General features: G+C 41.6%; 2 protein-coding genes across 11 annotated transcripts in view; one reads left to right on the top strand and one right to left on the bottom strand.

Moving 5' to 3' along the window:
* Positions 1-176: 176 nt before the first annotated feature.
* On the top strand, positions 177-3,936 carry asb12a (ankyrin repeat and SOCS box-containing 12a). 3 transcript variants are annotated; one of them, XM_080901890.1, is made up of 5 exons: positions 177-352; positions 549-872; positions 1,682-2,210; positions 2,672-2,789; positions 2,912-3,048. In XM_080901890.1, exons 2-4 carry the CDS (start codon positions 588-590, stop codon positions 2,773-2,775), a joined length of 918 nt encoding a protein of 305 aa, XP_080758016.1. In that variant the 5' UTR covers positions 177-352; positions 549-587; the 3' UTR covers positions 2,776-2,789; positions 2,912-3,048. The 3 variants fall into 3 exon arrangements, with proteins under 3 accessions (XP_080758016.1, XP_080758015.1, XP_080758014.1); XM_080901889.1 differs by lacking the exon at positions 2,672-2,789 and having other exon boundaries at positions 179-347; positions 2,912-3,936; XM_080901888.1 differs by lacking the exon at positions 2,672-2,789 and having other exon boundaries at positions 180-352; positions 2,912-3,936.
* Positions 3,652-14,771, bottom strand: part of arhgef9a (Cdc42 guanine nucleotide exchange factor (GEF) 9a) — a 49,124-nt gene continuing 38,004 nt past the window's right edge. For 6 of the 8 annotated variants that reach the window (XM_080901887.1, XM_080901880.1, XM_080901881.1 and 3 more), the window contains 2 exons: positions 13,641-13,709; positions 3,652-9,341 (listed from right to left, as the gene is read on the bottom strand). In XM_080901887.1, coding sequence (XP_080758013.1) covers positions 9,166-9,341; positions 13,641-13,709 — 245 coding nt within the window. In that variant the 3' untranslated portion in view covers positions 3,652-9,165. Of the gene's footprint in view, positions 9,342-10,260; positions 10,329-13,617; positions 13,710-14,771 lie in introns of all 8 variants that reach the window. The other 2 variants (XM_080901882.1, XM_080901883.1) reach the window with 2 other exon arrangements.

Below are 14,771 nucleotides of genomic sequence, written 5' to 3'. Positions count from 1 at the left end.
CAATGTCCCAGAGATAAGTCACACTGGGCAATCGCTAAGTGTCACAACTCTATCACCTTTCTAATTATAAACATGAGACTCAAGTCTCCAAGAATGGAAGTTTAGTCAGGCCCATCTGTGGCCTAAAATTAGCCCCCAAACACCCCCCGCCCCACCCCAGAAAGGAGCTCTGGCACCTTTGTCAGTTTAAGCACACACATACACACACTGCACTTTTCTCAACTCGTTGCACCAGTGGAAGCATTGGGCATTCCTCAAGGACCTTTACTTCACGTGACTTGTGTTTTATTGGAGCTCTGAAAGGGTTTCGACTTATCCCGTTGGAAACACCATCAACAAGCAACAAGGTGAGGTAGGTGTCTTCCCAGTGTAAATCCCACACTGCTGCAGTTGCAGTTGGCACAAACTGATTTATCTCGTGATTGCGGTGTATGCTTGTGAGCCTTATTCTTTCATGTTTCTGCTATTCTGATGTTAAAAAATGAGTCTTAACAAAACATAAGCCGATAGACAAGTTATGGTGTTATGGTCTTTCTCTGCTGTTGCAGATGAAAGGGTTTTAACTTGAACTAGCCTGGAGTCCCAGTATGGTTCTGGGCCGAGCTGCCAACATGAGTTTGATGGACATTTCTAAGATCTTCTCCCTGCTCCAGCCCAAGGAGGAGGATGAGGACGGCGAGCAGAGTCAGGCTCTGAACAACGCCGTGAGCAGCGACGATGTAGCTCTGCTCTCAGAGCTTCTGTCTCAGGAGGATTACAGAAAGTCTATCAATGCTCGAAGTGGGTGGGGGGTCCCCGTAACTCCCTTGCGCACTGCTGCTGCACTGGGACATCTGAGGTGCCTGGAGCTGCTACTGGGGCACGGAGCAGAGGTGAGACTTTGTAGAGAGGATGATGAAATGTTGAGGGTGTAACAAGTTGCCTTCATTTTTTTATTAACAAAAATGACATTTTGGACTTGGACATCATGGATTTTCTTTCTTTTTATTTTGTTCAAAGGGAAGAGTAATAAAACAAGGTGTGATATTACAATATATTGCATCATTACATTTTACAATTTGGGCATTAAAGCTGGCGTAATGATTTTTTAAATTCGAACAATAGATCAAATTTTTAAGTGCAGTGTGGAAGCAGTTACTAGGAGTCACAAGACCAACACAGTCCAACTTCGCAGCACGTCTCAGTTCTGCAGAGCATCTATTAGATGCTTCTTTGGGTTTTTCAAGCTATTAACAATGTTTCTCTTTGTTTCCTGTGCATTCAGTGCACAAGCCAGCAGATGTCTATCAATAGATTTGCAGAACGAATTGATTATCTTCAGTCAAAGCCTAATCAGTAGCCTTGGGGGGTTAGATTTCCCACAGCAGCAGAGCAGAGTCAACATTGTCAGTTCAGCATTTCACTTACAGTGAGCTACAGAGCTGCTAACCATATCGTACTGAAGTAAAGGTGACAGCTTGCGGTGGCACACATGTAGATGTTGGGTTGTGCAAATGATACCTTCACTTAGAAGGGTGTTAAACTGTGATCCAGTCACTTACTCGCATGCACACAGGACGGTATTTGATACTTACTCAGGGGAAAAGTACTTGCGGTATAAATCAGTGGCGTAATTTCTTGTATCAACAAACTTTGTTTCTACTTTTAAAAAAGCCTGTTGGTTTCTTATGTCTGAATCCAGGTTGACAGCTTGGACGTGAAGGCCCAGACGCCTCTGTTCACAGCTGTCAGTGGGAAACATCTGGACTGTGTAGTTTCACTGCTGAATGCTGGAGCAGATCCCAATGGCAGCCAGTACAACAACTGCTCCCCGGTGCTGACCGCTGCCCGAGAGGGTGACGTCGACATACTCAGAGAGCTGCTTCGGTTTGGAGCTGAGGTAGATGTGAAGCCCAAAGTCCCCGAATGGGCCTCCAATGCCACAGCGTGCAGAGGGCCCCTCTACATCTCAGCTGTGTATGGACACTTGGACTGCTTTAAACTGCTCCTTCTTCACGGTGCAAATTCCAACTACAACTGCACAGATGAGAAAATGTTGGCCAGGATCAAACAGCCGAAGACAGTTTTGGAGGTGTGTCTCCGCTACGGCTGTGGGGTGGAGTACATTCAGCTTCTTATAGACTTTGGAGCAGACGTCTATCTGCCGACACTCATCATTGACAAAACCACTAAGCAGAACGAAGCTCTGCTTCTTCTCCTCAAGGAGAGAGGTGAGAGCGAGTCACACCCGAATTTAATTTAAAATCCTTCTCCTCACATACAAAATCTTGAATGATCAGACCCCATGATGATAGAGCTTTGCTTTCACGCTGCAGCCTAACTTATTGTTCTTAGAGTTTCTGAAGTAGAATGGGAGACAGAGCCTTCAGACCCCTCGCCTCTGGAACCAGCTCCCAGTTTGAATTCAGGGGACAAACATCCTCTGTGCTTTTGAGATTAGACTCAAAACTTTCCTTTTGGGTTTTTTTTTAATAAAGGTTATAGTAAGGATGGATCAGGTGACTTTCAACCATCACTTAGTTATGCTGTAATAGGCTCAGGCTGCAGGGGGCTGTCCCGTGATGCAATGAGGATTTCTTCTTTACTCTTTACATTTCACATGTGTTTATACACCACTGCTGCATGCCATTCAATTTTATATTCTCTCGTCTTTCTTCTTTACACGAACCAGTCATGGCAGAAGTGCTGCCCCTCCCTGAGCCCGGTTCTGCCAGAGGTTTCTTCCTGTTCAAAGGAAGTTTTTTCTTCCTACAGTCACCATGCGCTCGCTCATAGGGGATCATCTGATGGTTGTGGTTTTCCCTTTAATACTCTGTGGGGTCTTTACCTAAATTGTCATAAAGTGCCTTTTGTTATGAGTTGGTGCTATAATACCTCAGCATACAAATGTTGTTTTCTGTTTCTTCAACAGTTTGCCCCAAATCTCTGATGTCACAGGCTCGACTGGCAATCAGAGGATACCTCCCTTTTGCTAACAAGGAGCCTGCAATTGACAGCTTGGACATTCCTCTGATCCTGAGAAATTACTTGAAACATGAAACCTCAGACGCCATGTGATGCTTTTCTTCTTTTTTAAAAATTTTCTTTCTTTTATACATTTTTTAAATTTTTACCAGAACAAGCTAAAGGACTGTTTTACATCCGAATTGTTTATAGCTGTGAAGTCAGATGATTTTCTTTCATGTCTATGAAGCTTTTAGAAGCAAAAGGAGGGCTCCATGTTGGAAAATCCACTGTATCTTTGGGAAGTGTAACAACATCAGTGGCCACTAGAGACCACAGTAACACCATACGTTGTGGATATCAAAATCTGAGGCTCCTCACAGGCACTATTGTTATTCTGATATTACCTCACTAAATCAACTTTGGCTCACTCCTTCACTCGGGTAACATTACACAGACACATGTAGTCACCTTACTTATTTAGACATCCAGACACACACACACACACACACACACACACACTGTCTGCACCACAACAGGATGTCTTAGATCTTGCCTGAAAAACATTCTTGTGTCTTTGGACTTCAAAACACCAGGAAGCAGAATGAAAAGCCTCCACTTCAGTGCCTCCAGCTGGGAGAATATATTTCCATAACGCTCATTACTTATTGATTAGAGCATAATTATTTTCAGGATTCAATTTTAGTGTTTAGAAGTTTGTTGATTTAAAAAAAAAAGTTTTCTTTTGTGTGTGTGTGTGATTAGTGATTACCACTGTAATATTATTTATCGTACATAATATATCCTGGAGTTAATGTGTCAACTGTTAGGAATGGGCCCTACAAACAAACAGGAGATGATGTCACACGACAGGAAGGCCAGCACAATGCTCTCACTCACAGACTGATGCCTCGAACCCTCCCCCCCGCAGTTCTGTAGTTTTATTTTCAACAAAAAGTACAGCTATATCAGATATGGATTGATTTTTTTTTACAGCAAAGTACAACATATTCCCAGTGCTTCTGATTACATCAAAACATATAATGTACATACAGTTGACATTTCCACTCTCCCATTCACAGTTTCTGGATTGAATAGGCATTATTTTTCAGGTTTTTCATCTCTACAACAAATAATCAAACTCAAAAGCCAGCAAGAAAGAAAATGACAAATGTTTGCATATGATGACAAAGGATATGGATTCTGTGAGTACATTTTTCACTTGAGAAAAAAAAAAAAAATCCAGACACCCCCCCCTCCCAAACCAAACCCTGAAACCAGATGGTAATATACAATGAATAGTGTCCAAATGTGGGATGTCAGTCTTCTGTTTGTTGCCATTGAACACCAACATCGGCATATGGCTCATTGAAGACTTTTACCCTGACTATTCTGGAACAGCACAGGACTGCATAACCGACTCCAAGGAGTTCCTACTGAAGATGTTGCTATGCTAACTGTGAGTGAACGCGTCTACTGGCTCACCCTGGACTAGAAGGAATTACATAAATCTGTGGAACTTCTGATGCATTCAACTAACTTGGCCTTAGTTATATGACTGGAAAGAGAAAGCGAAAAAACAGAAATAAATTTGCACAGAAGGCTATCCTCTCAGCTCGGAGCACAAGGTCAGATTGATAGCTTTATAAGAAAACTCAAACCAGCGTATATACATCATTGAAACCATGTGGCCAAAATGGTACTGTTTAATACTGCTGTCAATAAATACAAGCGAGGAACTGCTTTGTAATGTCAAGTCATTGTACTTAAAAGGAACAAGAGTGTGATATGAACAGCTGTGAAATACTGTGTGTGTGTCTCTTCAGGATTATGTTTATTTTTAGCCCGTCCCAAGAGGTTTCGAATTTATTCAGCTCTAAATCTATACACAAACACCCAAGATCAGTGCTAACTCATATTTGGTTCACTGTTGTCGTAGAAAAATGATTACCCGTTTTGCCTCTGCACATAATGGCACTCCACAAAAAAATAAAACAAACCAAAAAAAGTCATATATTTAGGAAAAAAATATTAACCAGCAGTCTGTAGCATAGCAGTGTGGGTTTAAAACGATGCTAGAGTTTATAGTACCCATCATATCTGGGCTAAGAGAACATCAGTGCCTTTGATTTTCCCTATCAGCAGTTCAGTGTTTTATTCAGGAAAAGATGTTCCCCTCTTATGTGTCAATAAATAATAATAATAGTAATAATAGTAATACAAAAAACAGAAGCTACAACCTGTAATGCCAAGTGAGCAGGAGACAGGTGGACAGAGAAAAGAACTCCCTTTAGTGAGATGGTATGGGTACACACAAATGAATGGTTCTGTGTTGCCGGGGGGAAAAAAAAGAAAAGAAGATTCAATTGGAAGTTAAACAAAACTAAATGATCTCGTTAAGTGTTGCCTTAAGTCTCATGCAAAATATTGGATGCCACAAGCATGCAATTACCTGGTACTGAGATCTACCGCACGCTAGAACTGGAACAACATTCGTCTCCAACGCAAAATACCGATATCCAAATATATGATCTGTTCTTTTTACAGTATTTACAGTGTGTAGCTGATAAAGGTAAAATAGATGACTCTTGATTCATAACTCACTTTTAATAATATAGATCGACACGCGAACCTAAGTTGACCAATGGAAATCTGCTTCCTACTATATATTCAAATTAAACTCAGCGTGTTAAATACACAATAAAAGAAGTCGATGTTTCTAAACATCTGAAATTGGAATACATTTCTAATGTGCAATAAAACTGCTCCTATGTAAATGTGCGATAATATATGAAAATGAGTCGTCTTTCAATTTTTAAATGGGTCACAGTCAAACAGCACAGTATCTACTTATATGGAAAAAGTGGCCTGACCTCTAAGGCTACGTTCACACTGCAGGCTAAAGCACATCAAATCCGACTTTTTTGACCCTATGCGACCCATATCCGATCATGGTATGACAGTGTGAACGGCACAAATCCGATATTTTCAAATCCGATCTGGGTCACTTTCGTATGTGGTACTGAATCCGATACATATCCGATGTTTTAGAAAGCGACTGCTGAATGGTCATTAATTAAATGGTCATGTCGCATTAAATCTGTCTTTTATGTCACTGACACAAGACAGACACCAATTATCAGCGCCCGAGAAGACATCGCGAACGCTTCCTGGCCATCCAGTGTAGATGTCAGTGAAACTGTTGGGAAGACAACGTTGGAGAAATGTGAACATTTTATTAGTACTGTATAATCTGCAGATTCTGACAGAAGTCTTTAACTATCCTTTGAAGCACCGCTCCTCTCTAAAACAGCAATAAGGATAATTATTAGGCCAAATGTAAATAACAAAATAACTTTATAACTTAAAGCAAAAATGGGAAACGTAAAGTCTGAAACAGTCAAACAATACTGTTTGCTCTGGGTCTAAACAGAGCGCGTTGTGTGTGACGTCTTCTTTTGTGCATGCGGCCGCTTTGAGGGTTCACACTAGAGCGCGTTTGCTGTCGCATTTTATTTGTAGTGTGAACGAGCAGACAAAAAAAATCGGATTTGATCAAAAAATCGGAATTGAGCATTAAGACCTGCAGTGTGAACGTAGCCTAAGTTTCTGTCCGAGCGGCTCTCGTGCACTGGGGAACGAGGAATTCCCAGTGTGCATGAGGGAAGGGGCGGGGGTTGTGGGAACAGAACGGAAGAGAGAGTGAGAGATGCACTGAAGGGAAAATACATGACTAATTCAAATCTGCCTGTGAAACTGAATAGATAATCACTAGTGGAATGCTGGAAGGCACTGTTAGATAGCATCTCTCCTCTCCGCAGCAGAACGGGCCAGCAAGTAAGCATGATTATTAGTGTGTGCGTTTGCCTGCATGCTTGTATCTGTATGTTGGTACTGGTGGTAGTGTTAAGCAGGGAGTTGGAGGGAGCAGGGAAGGTAGGCAGAGCGGGCCATAACAAGGGACCTGAGGTTACGATAGCCTAGGAACCATATCTTTTTTTGCCGTCCCAGCCAGGAGAACTATCTTCCAAAACAATCTCACTGGGAGCCATCTCTACAGACACCAGCAGCCAACTCACCCAATTTCTCAACTTCCTTTACTGAAACAAAACATAAATTACAACATACAAAGCAATTGTAAGGTCTGTTTTTTCTCCAACAGGTTATAAGGCCTATAAGAAGGCAAACAAATGACATAGAACAATATAACTCTTTCATATCACACTGTAGTGAATAGTGATAGATATAGAATGATATATCACATTGCACAAATTGTCAAACTGTATATGTACTGTCCATCTGGTGATATAATTCAACACAAAATGTACTCCTGTGTCTGAGGTCAAAACGTGGTCACAAACCGTGGACAGATGTTTCACTTACATTCCAAGTGTGGGAAAAAAAGAATACGTCTTCACGATGCATGTAAGATTTTCCTCTTCACTTCCTCAGATCTTCTCTTTTACTGCTGAAGGACTCTATAATGCTAGGATCTCTCGCAGACCACGGCTTCACACACGTTTTTGTTGATTAAACAAAACCAATCTGATCACGCCACAGTCCTTTGGAAATCACTTAAGCAGAGCTGGAGCTAACTGCCAGATCTGGGGGGAGTGGGGCAACGTGAGGAGGGGTGAGGCAGAAAGCAGAGGTTTGGAGCTGGAGTCTATAGAGATGTATGAATGTGTCAGAGGAAACCTGCATGCTACAGATTAAATTCGCCTTTCTACCTCCGTATACGGTATCGACTTGCGCTGCTGCGGTGGACTTTTTTGTTTCCCCAGTTAGTTTTGGTCCACTTCACAAATCATTATCACTTTTTTAGACACCCCCCACCCCCTTGAATACTGGATGGGCTTCTTACTTATTGGTCACACTGACGTGTTGATATTTGTATCGCTCATACTCAAAACGGGAGTACGTGCTGTGCTTTTTTACAGTGGGAGTGACACAAAATAATCAACCGAAGTCTTTTCTTTGACAGCTGACATGTTATTCTTTTGGCCAATGCATCACAACTTCACTTTTACCGCTCGTTTTCTGGAGGTAGGCTGTGCTTTTTTCTCTCTTTTCCACCCAGGTGCCAGCACAGTGCTACAGGGGTGGTCTCTAGGGAGGGCGGGATGGGAGAGGGGCTGTGGCACAAGGCAGGCGGACCGTTGCCGGCCTATCTCCTGCTCCCAGCTGCTTCATCTAAGCTCACTGCCAAATCCAGCGCGCGCACACACCCCCTCAGCGCGATCGGACATGAATACCCTGTCACGAGTGGTTGGTGAACGGATGTAAATATACTATTGATGTTCCGCCTATTGATTTGTTCCCTGACCCATCATCACATCACGGCCAATGGCAGGTTTACAAAAGAGTGAAACTCTTCCTCTGAGAGCCACTGACTCACAGAGGCAGAGCAGGTGGATGGAGAGATAGAGAGGACGAGTGGGATGTGGAGAAGGAAGGGAACACCTAATGTCAGACTGTGAAAAGAAAGAGAGAGGAGGGGGCTATTATATGCAAGCTGCTACAGAGAAGAGAATGAAGCTCTGAGTGCGAGGAGGAGGTCCAGACGCAGACATCAGCAGCGCAGAGATGGCTGGATGGGTGCATGATCAGTGGCAGGATGGAGCTAACTCAGAGGTGAGGTTGACAGCCGAGCTTGGCAAGTCCTTCACAGGCCGCGGCGATCGGCTGAGGTCGTCGTCTCGCATTCAGAAGAATGCATCAAACAATCTCTCATAGCAGCACAGCAAGATCTCAGCTTTTTTTGTAGTTTTTTTGTTTTGGTCACAATCATACTACTGGGAATGACTTGGCTTGGCCTCGTGTTTCTATCCAGAAGATGGATTGAAAATGATCTCATGTAACAATCTCGATGACTTCAGGACATTCAGATGGCGTGATTATCCAGAAAGGGGGGAAGAGTTTGTGACAGTTGACTCAGCCGGAGAAGCATGATAACTAAGAATGTTACTAACATATATGAACTGTAAAGTTGTGTTTATTTTTTTATATGTTTTTTCTTTGTTTTAAATCCAAGTCTTCAGTCCTCTCGCGGCTTCCAATCACACTCTATATTAACATTGGTCCTTAACTTCAAAGTCTCGTGTTTGTGTGTTGTTGTTTTTTTTTTTTCTTCATCATGGGGGGGGGGAGGGGGGACATGATCATCCAGTGTTTAGTGCTTCTAAGAAAAATAGCTGGTCCATCGGAAGAGTCTGTGTATCTCTATTTCTTAAATGGAGCTAATCTACTAAAATTCTGCCAGAAAGGAGCCTGGCCTCTTTTGGATTGACTGAATTCAAAAACCTCTCCTTGTGCCATGTCCTCCGTTACCTCATACTGCCCCACACTGAGGGGGTCCTGTGGGGGCGGGTATGAAGGGGGCGTGCACCTGTTTACACCTGGGAAGGCAGGCGCCAAAAAAACAAAACAAAAAAAAGAGCAAGAAGGTTTTGTGGGGGAGGGAGAGGGGACAAGGAGGCAGTGCAGGGCACAAAGCAAAAGAGAAAAAAAGAAGAAGGAGGGAGGCAGATAGCAAAGAGGAAACGTTATCAGTACTGCATCTGGAACAGGCACAACAACACAACATCAAGTCATGCTTCCACAAAAACAGGCACATAGACATACAAAATGGGTCTTCACTGTTAACATTCCTGCATATTAATCCCGAAAATATGATGAATATATGATGAAAGCTGAATTGGGAGATTCAGCTCTAGCAATGACACAAGGGAGACTAAGGATGCTATTCAATCAAACTCTGTGGCGGGCAAACAAGAGAAGCAGCAGATTACAACTGATACGCCGATGAAATCGAGCATTTGGACAAAGGGGCGCTGTTCCACCATGTTTGTTAACAGCACGTTTGTTTGAATAGCACCCTCGACACTTGAGAACACAAGAGTGGCGAAAATAGAGCCAACAGAAAGCTGTTAATATGCATTTAACTACAGTCTACAATGTCGTCGAGCTACAGTCTACAAGCATCACAACTATGCTACTGTCATTATTAAATACAATCAATATTTGGAGATGAAATATTCAAAAGTTGCCATGGCATCTTAGGAAAAGAATATGAGAAGATGAGAAACAGTGTCTTTTGTTTTTGGCCAGACACTGTTTTAGCAGTTAGAAGGGTTCGATCTCTTTGTGTTAGTGGAACCTGTTTATCTGTTTATAGACAGCATAATGCTTGTAAACAGATTGGACAGTGACCGCATGCTCCAATGCCAACGTTAGACACAACACCTCCCAATGCTGCTTAGCAGTTGCCATGGCATCTTATTGTGCTAGCTCTAAGGAGAACTCTAATGCATATACCTTTATCATTTTCAAACCATGTCCATACAACATGGCCCTCTTTCTCAAGATGAAATCTATAAATGAATCTGAAATTCAAGAGAGTACTTCACCTTGTGCCAGCCAATGTACACATATAGCACTTAGAAACAGACAACATTTACTTCTGACAGACATCTACTGGGTTCCTAATGTCAGAGAGAACATTCCAGCAGTGGTCATTAGTTCATTAATACCTTAATGGATGGTCATGCTTATTGTGAAACTGGCAAGAACATCAGTAATGGTAAATGTACAAACATCTAGCCTAGCACTAAAATGGCTAAATAGTAAAGGATGATACCGGCAGTTTGGACATGTGGGTGCTTTGTCGCCGATGCTTCGTCGAGAATTATCATTCTGAATAACTTGTTCAACGTCTTCCTTCTTTTACCGAGATAAGTGGCAAGTGTAGGTCTCTATGCAGTTTTTGATACCACACATGTGTCATAGATTTTTAATGTCACATATGTAGCATTAAAACAGAACACTTTCAATCTGTAAATTAGAAGAAAAGGCATAATCTCCCTATTTTATTATAAATCATGACCAACTGTGGAACATGTTACGAGATATCACAGCGTTCAGTGTTCACCAAAACAGCTATTGTTTTGTTTCTGTTTGCACCAAAAGCACCAACAACCACTCTCATGGCCAATTCCCACTGAATGCAGCATTTGTCTTATAAAATTGCATGAGACAGACAATAATGTCTGATCATTAAAATCAATTGGATGTCACTGTTTGCATTTCAACAATCCTTTCGGTAAATATAGGATGAATCAAAAAAAATCATATGATTTCAAAATGCTTTAGTCGTTCACTATCAAAACACGTACTTTTAGAAGGAGGAGATTCGTGAGTCTCACATGGTTGTCAGTAGAGGCTGCAGTGACTCCACACATGCTAGTATGTAAAGAATGGGATAAGTTTGACTAATTTACACACATATGTATTGTGTCTGGGGAACAAAACACGTTTTGTATGCAAAAACTTTAAATCAAGCCATGTATTTTAAAAATCACTGCAAGCTTGTGTGTCCATTCCTTAAAAAAAGAATTCTGATGATTCTTCTCATTACATTTTGTGAATACTGTGAATACCCAGGCTGTTATTCCAATGCTACACTCTGCAGGCTTTGCATATTTAAGCTATTGTATAACCTCTCGGTCACATGCAGGATCTACTGCAATCAAGTCCCTCTGTGATGATATAAAAGTGTGGATAGGAAGTAGGGAAGCTCACCCTATCAAACAAAAGAAATCAAATAAGCTAAGTTTTGATCATTTTATTAGATTTTCTAATAATACTTTTACTCATACATAAAAATTACGTAATCAGGTTGCCCTTGTAGTTCCAGTATGAGCTTTGGGATCAGCAACATGTGAAGCATCTAGTAGGATTGGTGAGGCACTGTTATATACACTATATTGCCAAAAGTATTCACTCACCCATCCAGATCATTGAACTAAGGTGTTCCAATCACGTTAATGGTCACGGGTGTATAAAATCCAGCACCTAAGCATGCAGACTGCTTCTACAAATATTTGTGAAAGAATGTGTCGCTCTCAGGAGCTTGGTGAATTCCACCGTGGTACCATGATAGGATGCCACCTGTGCAACAAGTCCAATCGTGAAATTTCCCCACTTCTAAATATTCCACAGTTAACTGTTTGTGTTATTATGACAAAGAGGAAGCGAAGTAGTAGGCCACGTAAGATCACAGAGCGGGGTCACTTGATGTTGATGTGGGTAGAAGTCGCCAACTTTCTGCAGAGTCAATCGCTACAGACCTCCAAAGTTCATGTAGCCTTCAGATCAAGATCAGTGCGTAGATTGCTTCATGGAATGGGTTTCCATGGTCGAGCAGCTGATGCGTCACATGCAGTGGTGTAAAGCACACCACCACTGGACTCTAGAGAGCTCGATCAGTTCTCTGGAGAGACAAATCACGCTTCTTGGTCTGGCAATCCGATGGACGAGTCTGGGTTTGGTGGTTGCCAGGAGAACAGTGCATGTCTGACTGCATTGTGCCATGTATAAAGTTTGGTGGGCGTGATATTGTGGTGTGGGGTTGTTTTTCAGGAGTTGGGCTTGAACCCGTAGGAACTCTTAACGTAGTCCAACATGACTGTGCACCAGTGAACAGGCATGAGCGAGTTTGGTGTGGAAGAACTTGACTGGCCTGCACAGAGTCCCGATCTCAACTTGAAAGAACATCTTTGGGATGAATTAGGGTGGAGGCCTTTTTATCCAACCACACAAATGAGCTCCTGGAAAAATGGTCAAAAGTTCCTATAAACACTTCTAAACCTTGTGGAAAGCCCTCCCAGCTGTTAAAGCTGCTAACGTTGGACCGGCATTAAACTCCACGGATTAAGAATGGGATGTCACTCATGTTCATATGCGTGTGAAGACAGACGAGTGAATACTTTTGGCAATATAGTCTATATCCTCAATTGTAAAAAACAGGTTTCAGGATTTTTTGTATAGGGGGACTCAAACTGGATCCGGATTAGGATCACTTTTCCTTCAAAGAGGGATCAATCCTGCTGTTCCCGAATAATTGGATAATAATTCACTATACTACAGTGTGTGCTTTGCTATGTTATGAGTCCTGAAGTTCTTATATTCTATACTTAGCAATGCAAATTAACTTATTAGCCCATGCTGTGCTGTGCGACATGGTTCATGCTATGTAGTCCCTATTCGAATAAACAAATAAATAAAAGGTCTGCATTGAATAAAAATAGACAAAACAGTAGTTGGCTCAGAAACCAAGCAGTTTGTTTAAATCTAAAACAGGGTTTTGAGTGTTTCAGCATTAGAATTACAAGTGATAAAACGTTTTTCGGCACCTTCTGCGAAACATGTGCAGTGGGAAGAGGCCTTTCCTCAGTAAGAGAAGAAAAATTCAAGCTCTGTGCGATATTTTAAATCACTTTCAAGGCAAGCGTGACACAGGACCCACATGTCATGAACACCGGCATCCTCCTTTAAACTCAATACTTCATGCAAACAGCCCTCTGTCTTTTCATTGATGCTTAACAGCTGCTTTACAACTCATATCAGGTCATATCTTCAACGTAGTCTCATGTATAGGCTGACAGACATTTAACTTAAAAGGAGATACATCTGAAGTAATATAGCGAGAACGCGTGAATGCTCATGACTTTTCTAGCTTACCTAGACTTACAAGGCTAGTCTAGGTCCATCCATAAACAAAGTATGTGTCAAAAAAGGTGTAGAAAGCAAAAAAACAGAGCAGGTAAAGGGAAGAGTAAACAGCGATGAGAAGACAGAGCACACCAGCGAAGAAAAAAAAAAAAGGGAAATCACCTGATATCTTCTTGTTGCCTCACCTTTCTGTTTGGTCACTTTTCTCACTGTCATGGCTGCCTGTCGCTTCTGGTACTCAGAGATCTCAAAACCTAAAAGACAACAGCGTTATGTGCTGGAGAGAAGTTTCACACAGGGTCTGCAGATTAAAAAAGTTTTATTTAAATAACTTTAAAATACAGTAAAACTTCTTTAATTTGGAATTCACAGAGCTCCTGAGAGCTAATTTTACTGTATGTGGAAACTAGAGGAAGCATCATTCAGTCCCAGCAATAAACAAAATCCTGTCCAGTCTGAAAAACACTTTGTAGTTTATCACCTTCTGCTACATTTTGATCACAGCCCAGCCAGCCGGAGAAAAAGCCCAATTATCACTTTGGTCTTTCAGATTCAAAATCTATAAACCTCAGAGATAAAAAAAGGTGCATCACCCTGCAGACAGCAATGGCCCTGTAACCATCACAAGAGGCTCATGCTTGTGACAAGAAAACAACACTGATGTCTGCATCTGCTGAACTGTAACGTTACCTACAACCACGCTCCTTTTGGTTGGAAAGAACAGGTCGCACATGAAACTGCTGACAACAAGGTTTGTAGACATTGTGGGCTATGCAGGTCATGATTTCTAGGAAGGGGCGCTGCTGCAATGTTTTCAAAAATTGTTTGATTACCTGCATCTCCATTCAATTCAAGTGAAGGCAGATAGTTCTAAAACTTGTATTTTTAAAACTAGACAACTTGCACTGAAACGATCTAAATGGTTAAATGGCCGAGGAAGAAAAAATGTAACTTTTTGGGTGAACTGTCCCTTTGATGTTAGCTCATGTTTTTTGCAGTGAATTCCAGCAAAGTATTTGCCCCTTTCTTATTTTCTTTCTTATTTTTTTGCATATTTGTCACACTTTCATCTTTCAGATAATCAGGGAAATTTTAATATTAGACAAAAATAACCAGAGTAAATACCAAATGCAGTGTTTAAATGAGCATTTCATCTATTAAGGGAAAAAAGTATCGAAAGCCTACTTGGCCCTGTGTGAAAAAGTAGTTCCCCCTAAACCTAATAATTGACCGTGTGACCCTTGGCAGCAAGAACTGTAATAACGTGCTTGCAATAACTGGTAATGACTCTTTCACATCACTGTGGAGGAATTTTG

Source organism: Rhamphochromis sp. 'chilingali', assembly GCF_963969265.1.
Source record: "Rhamphochromis sp. 'chilingali' genome assembly, chromosome: 13".
NCBI lineage: Eukaryota > Metazoa > Chordata > Actinopteri > Cichliformes > Cichlidae > Rhamphochromis > Rhamphochromis sp. 'chilingali'.
This window is presented reverse-complemented; position numbering and strand designations above follow the sequence as displayed.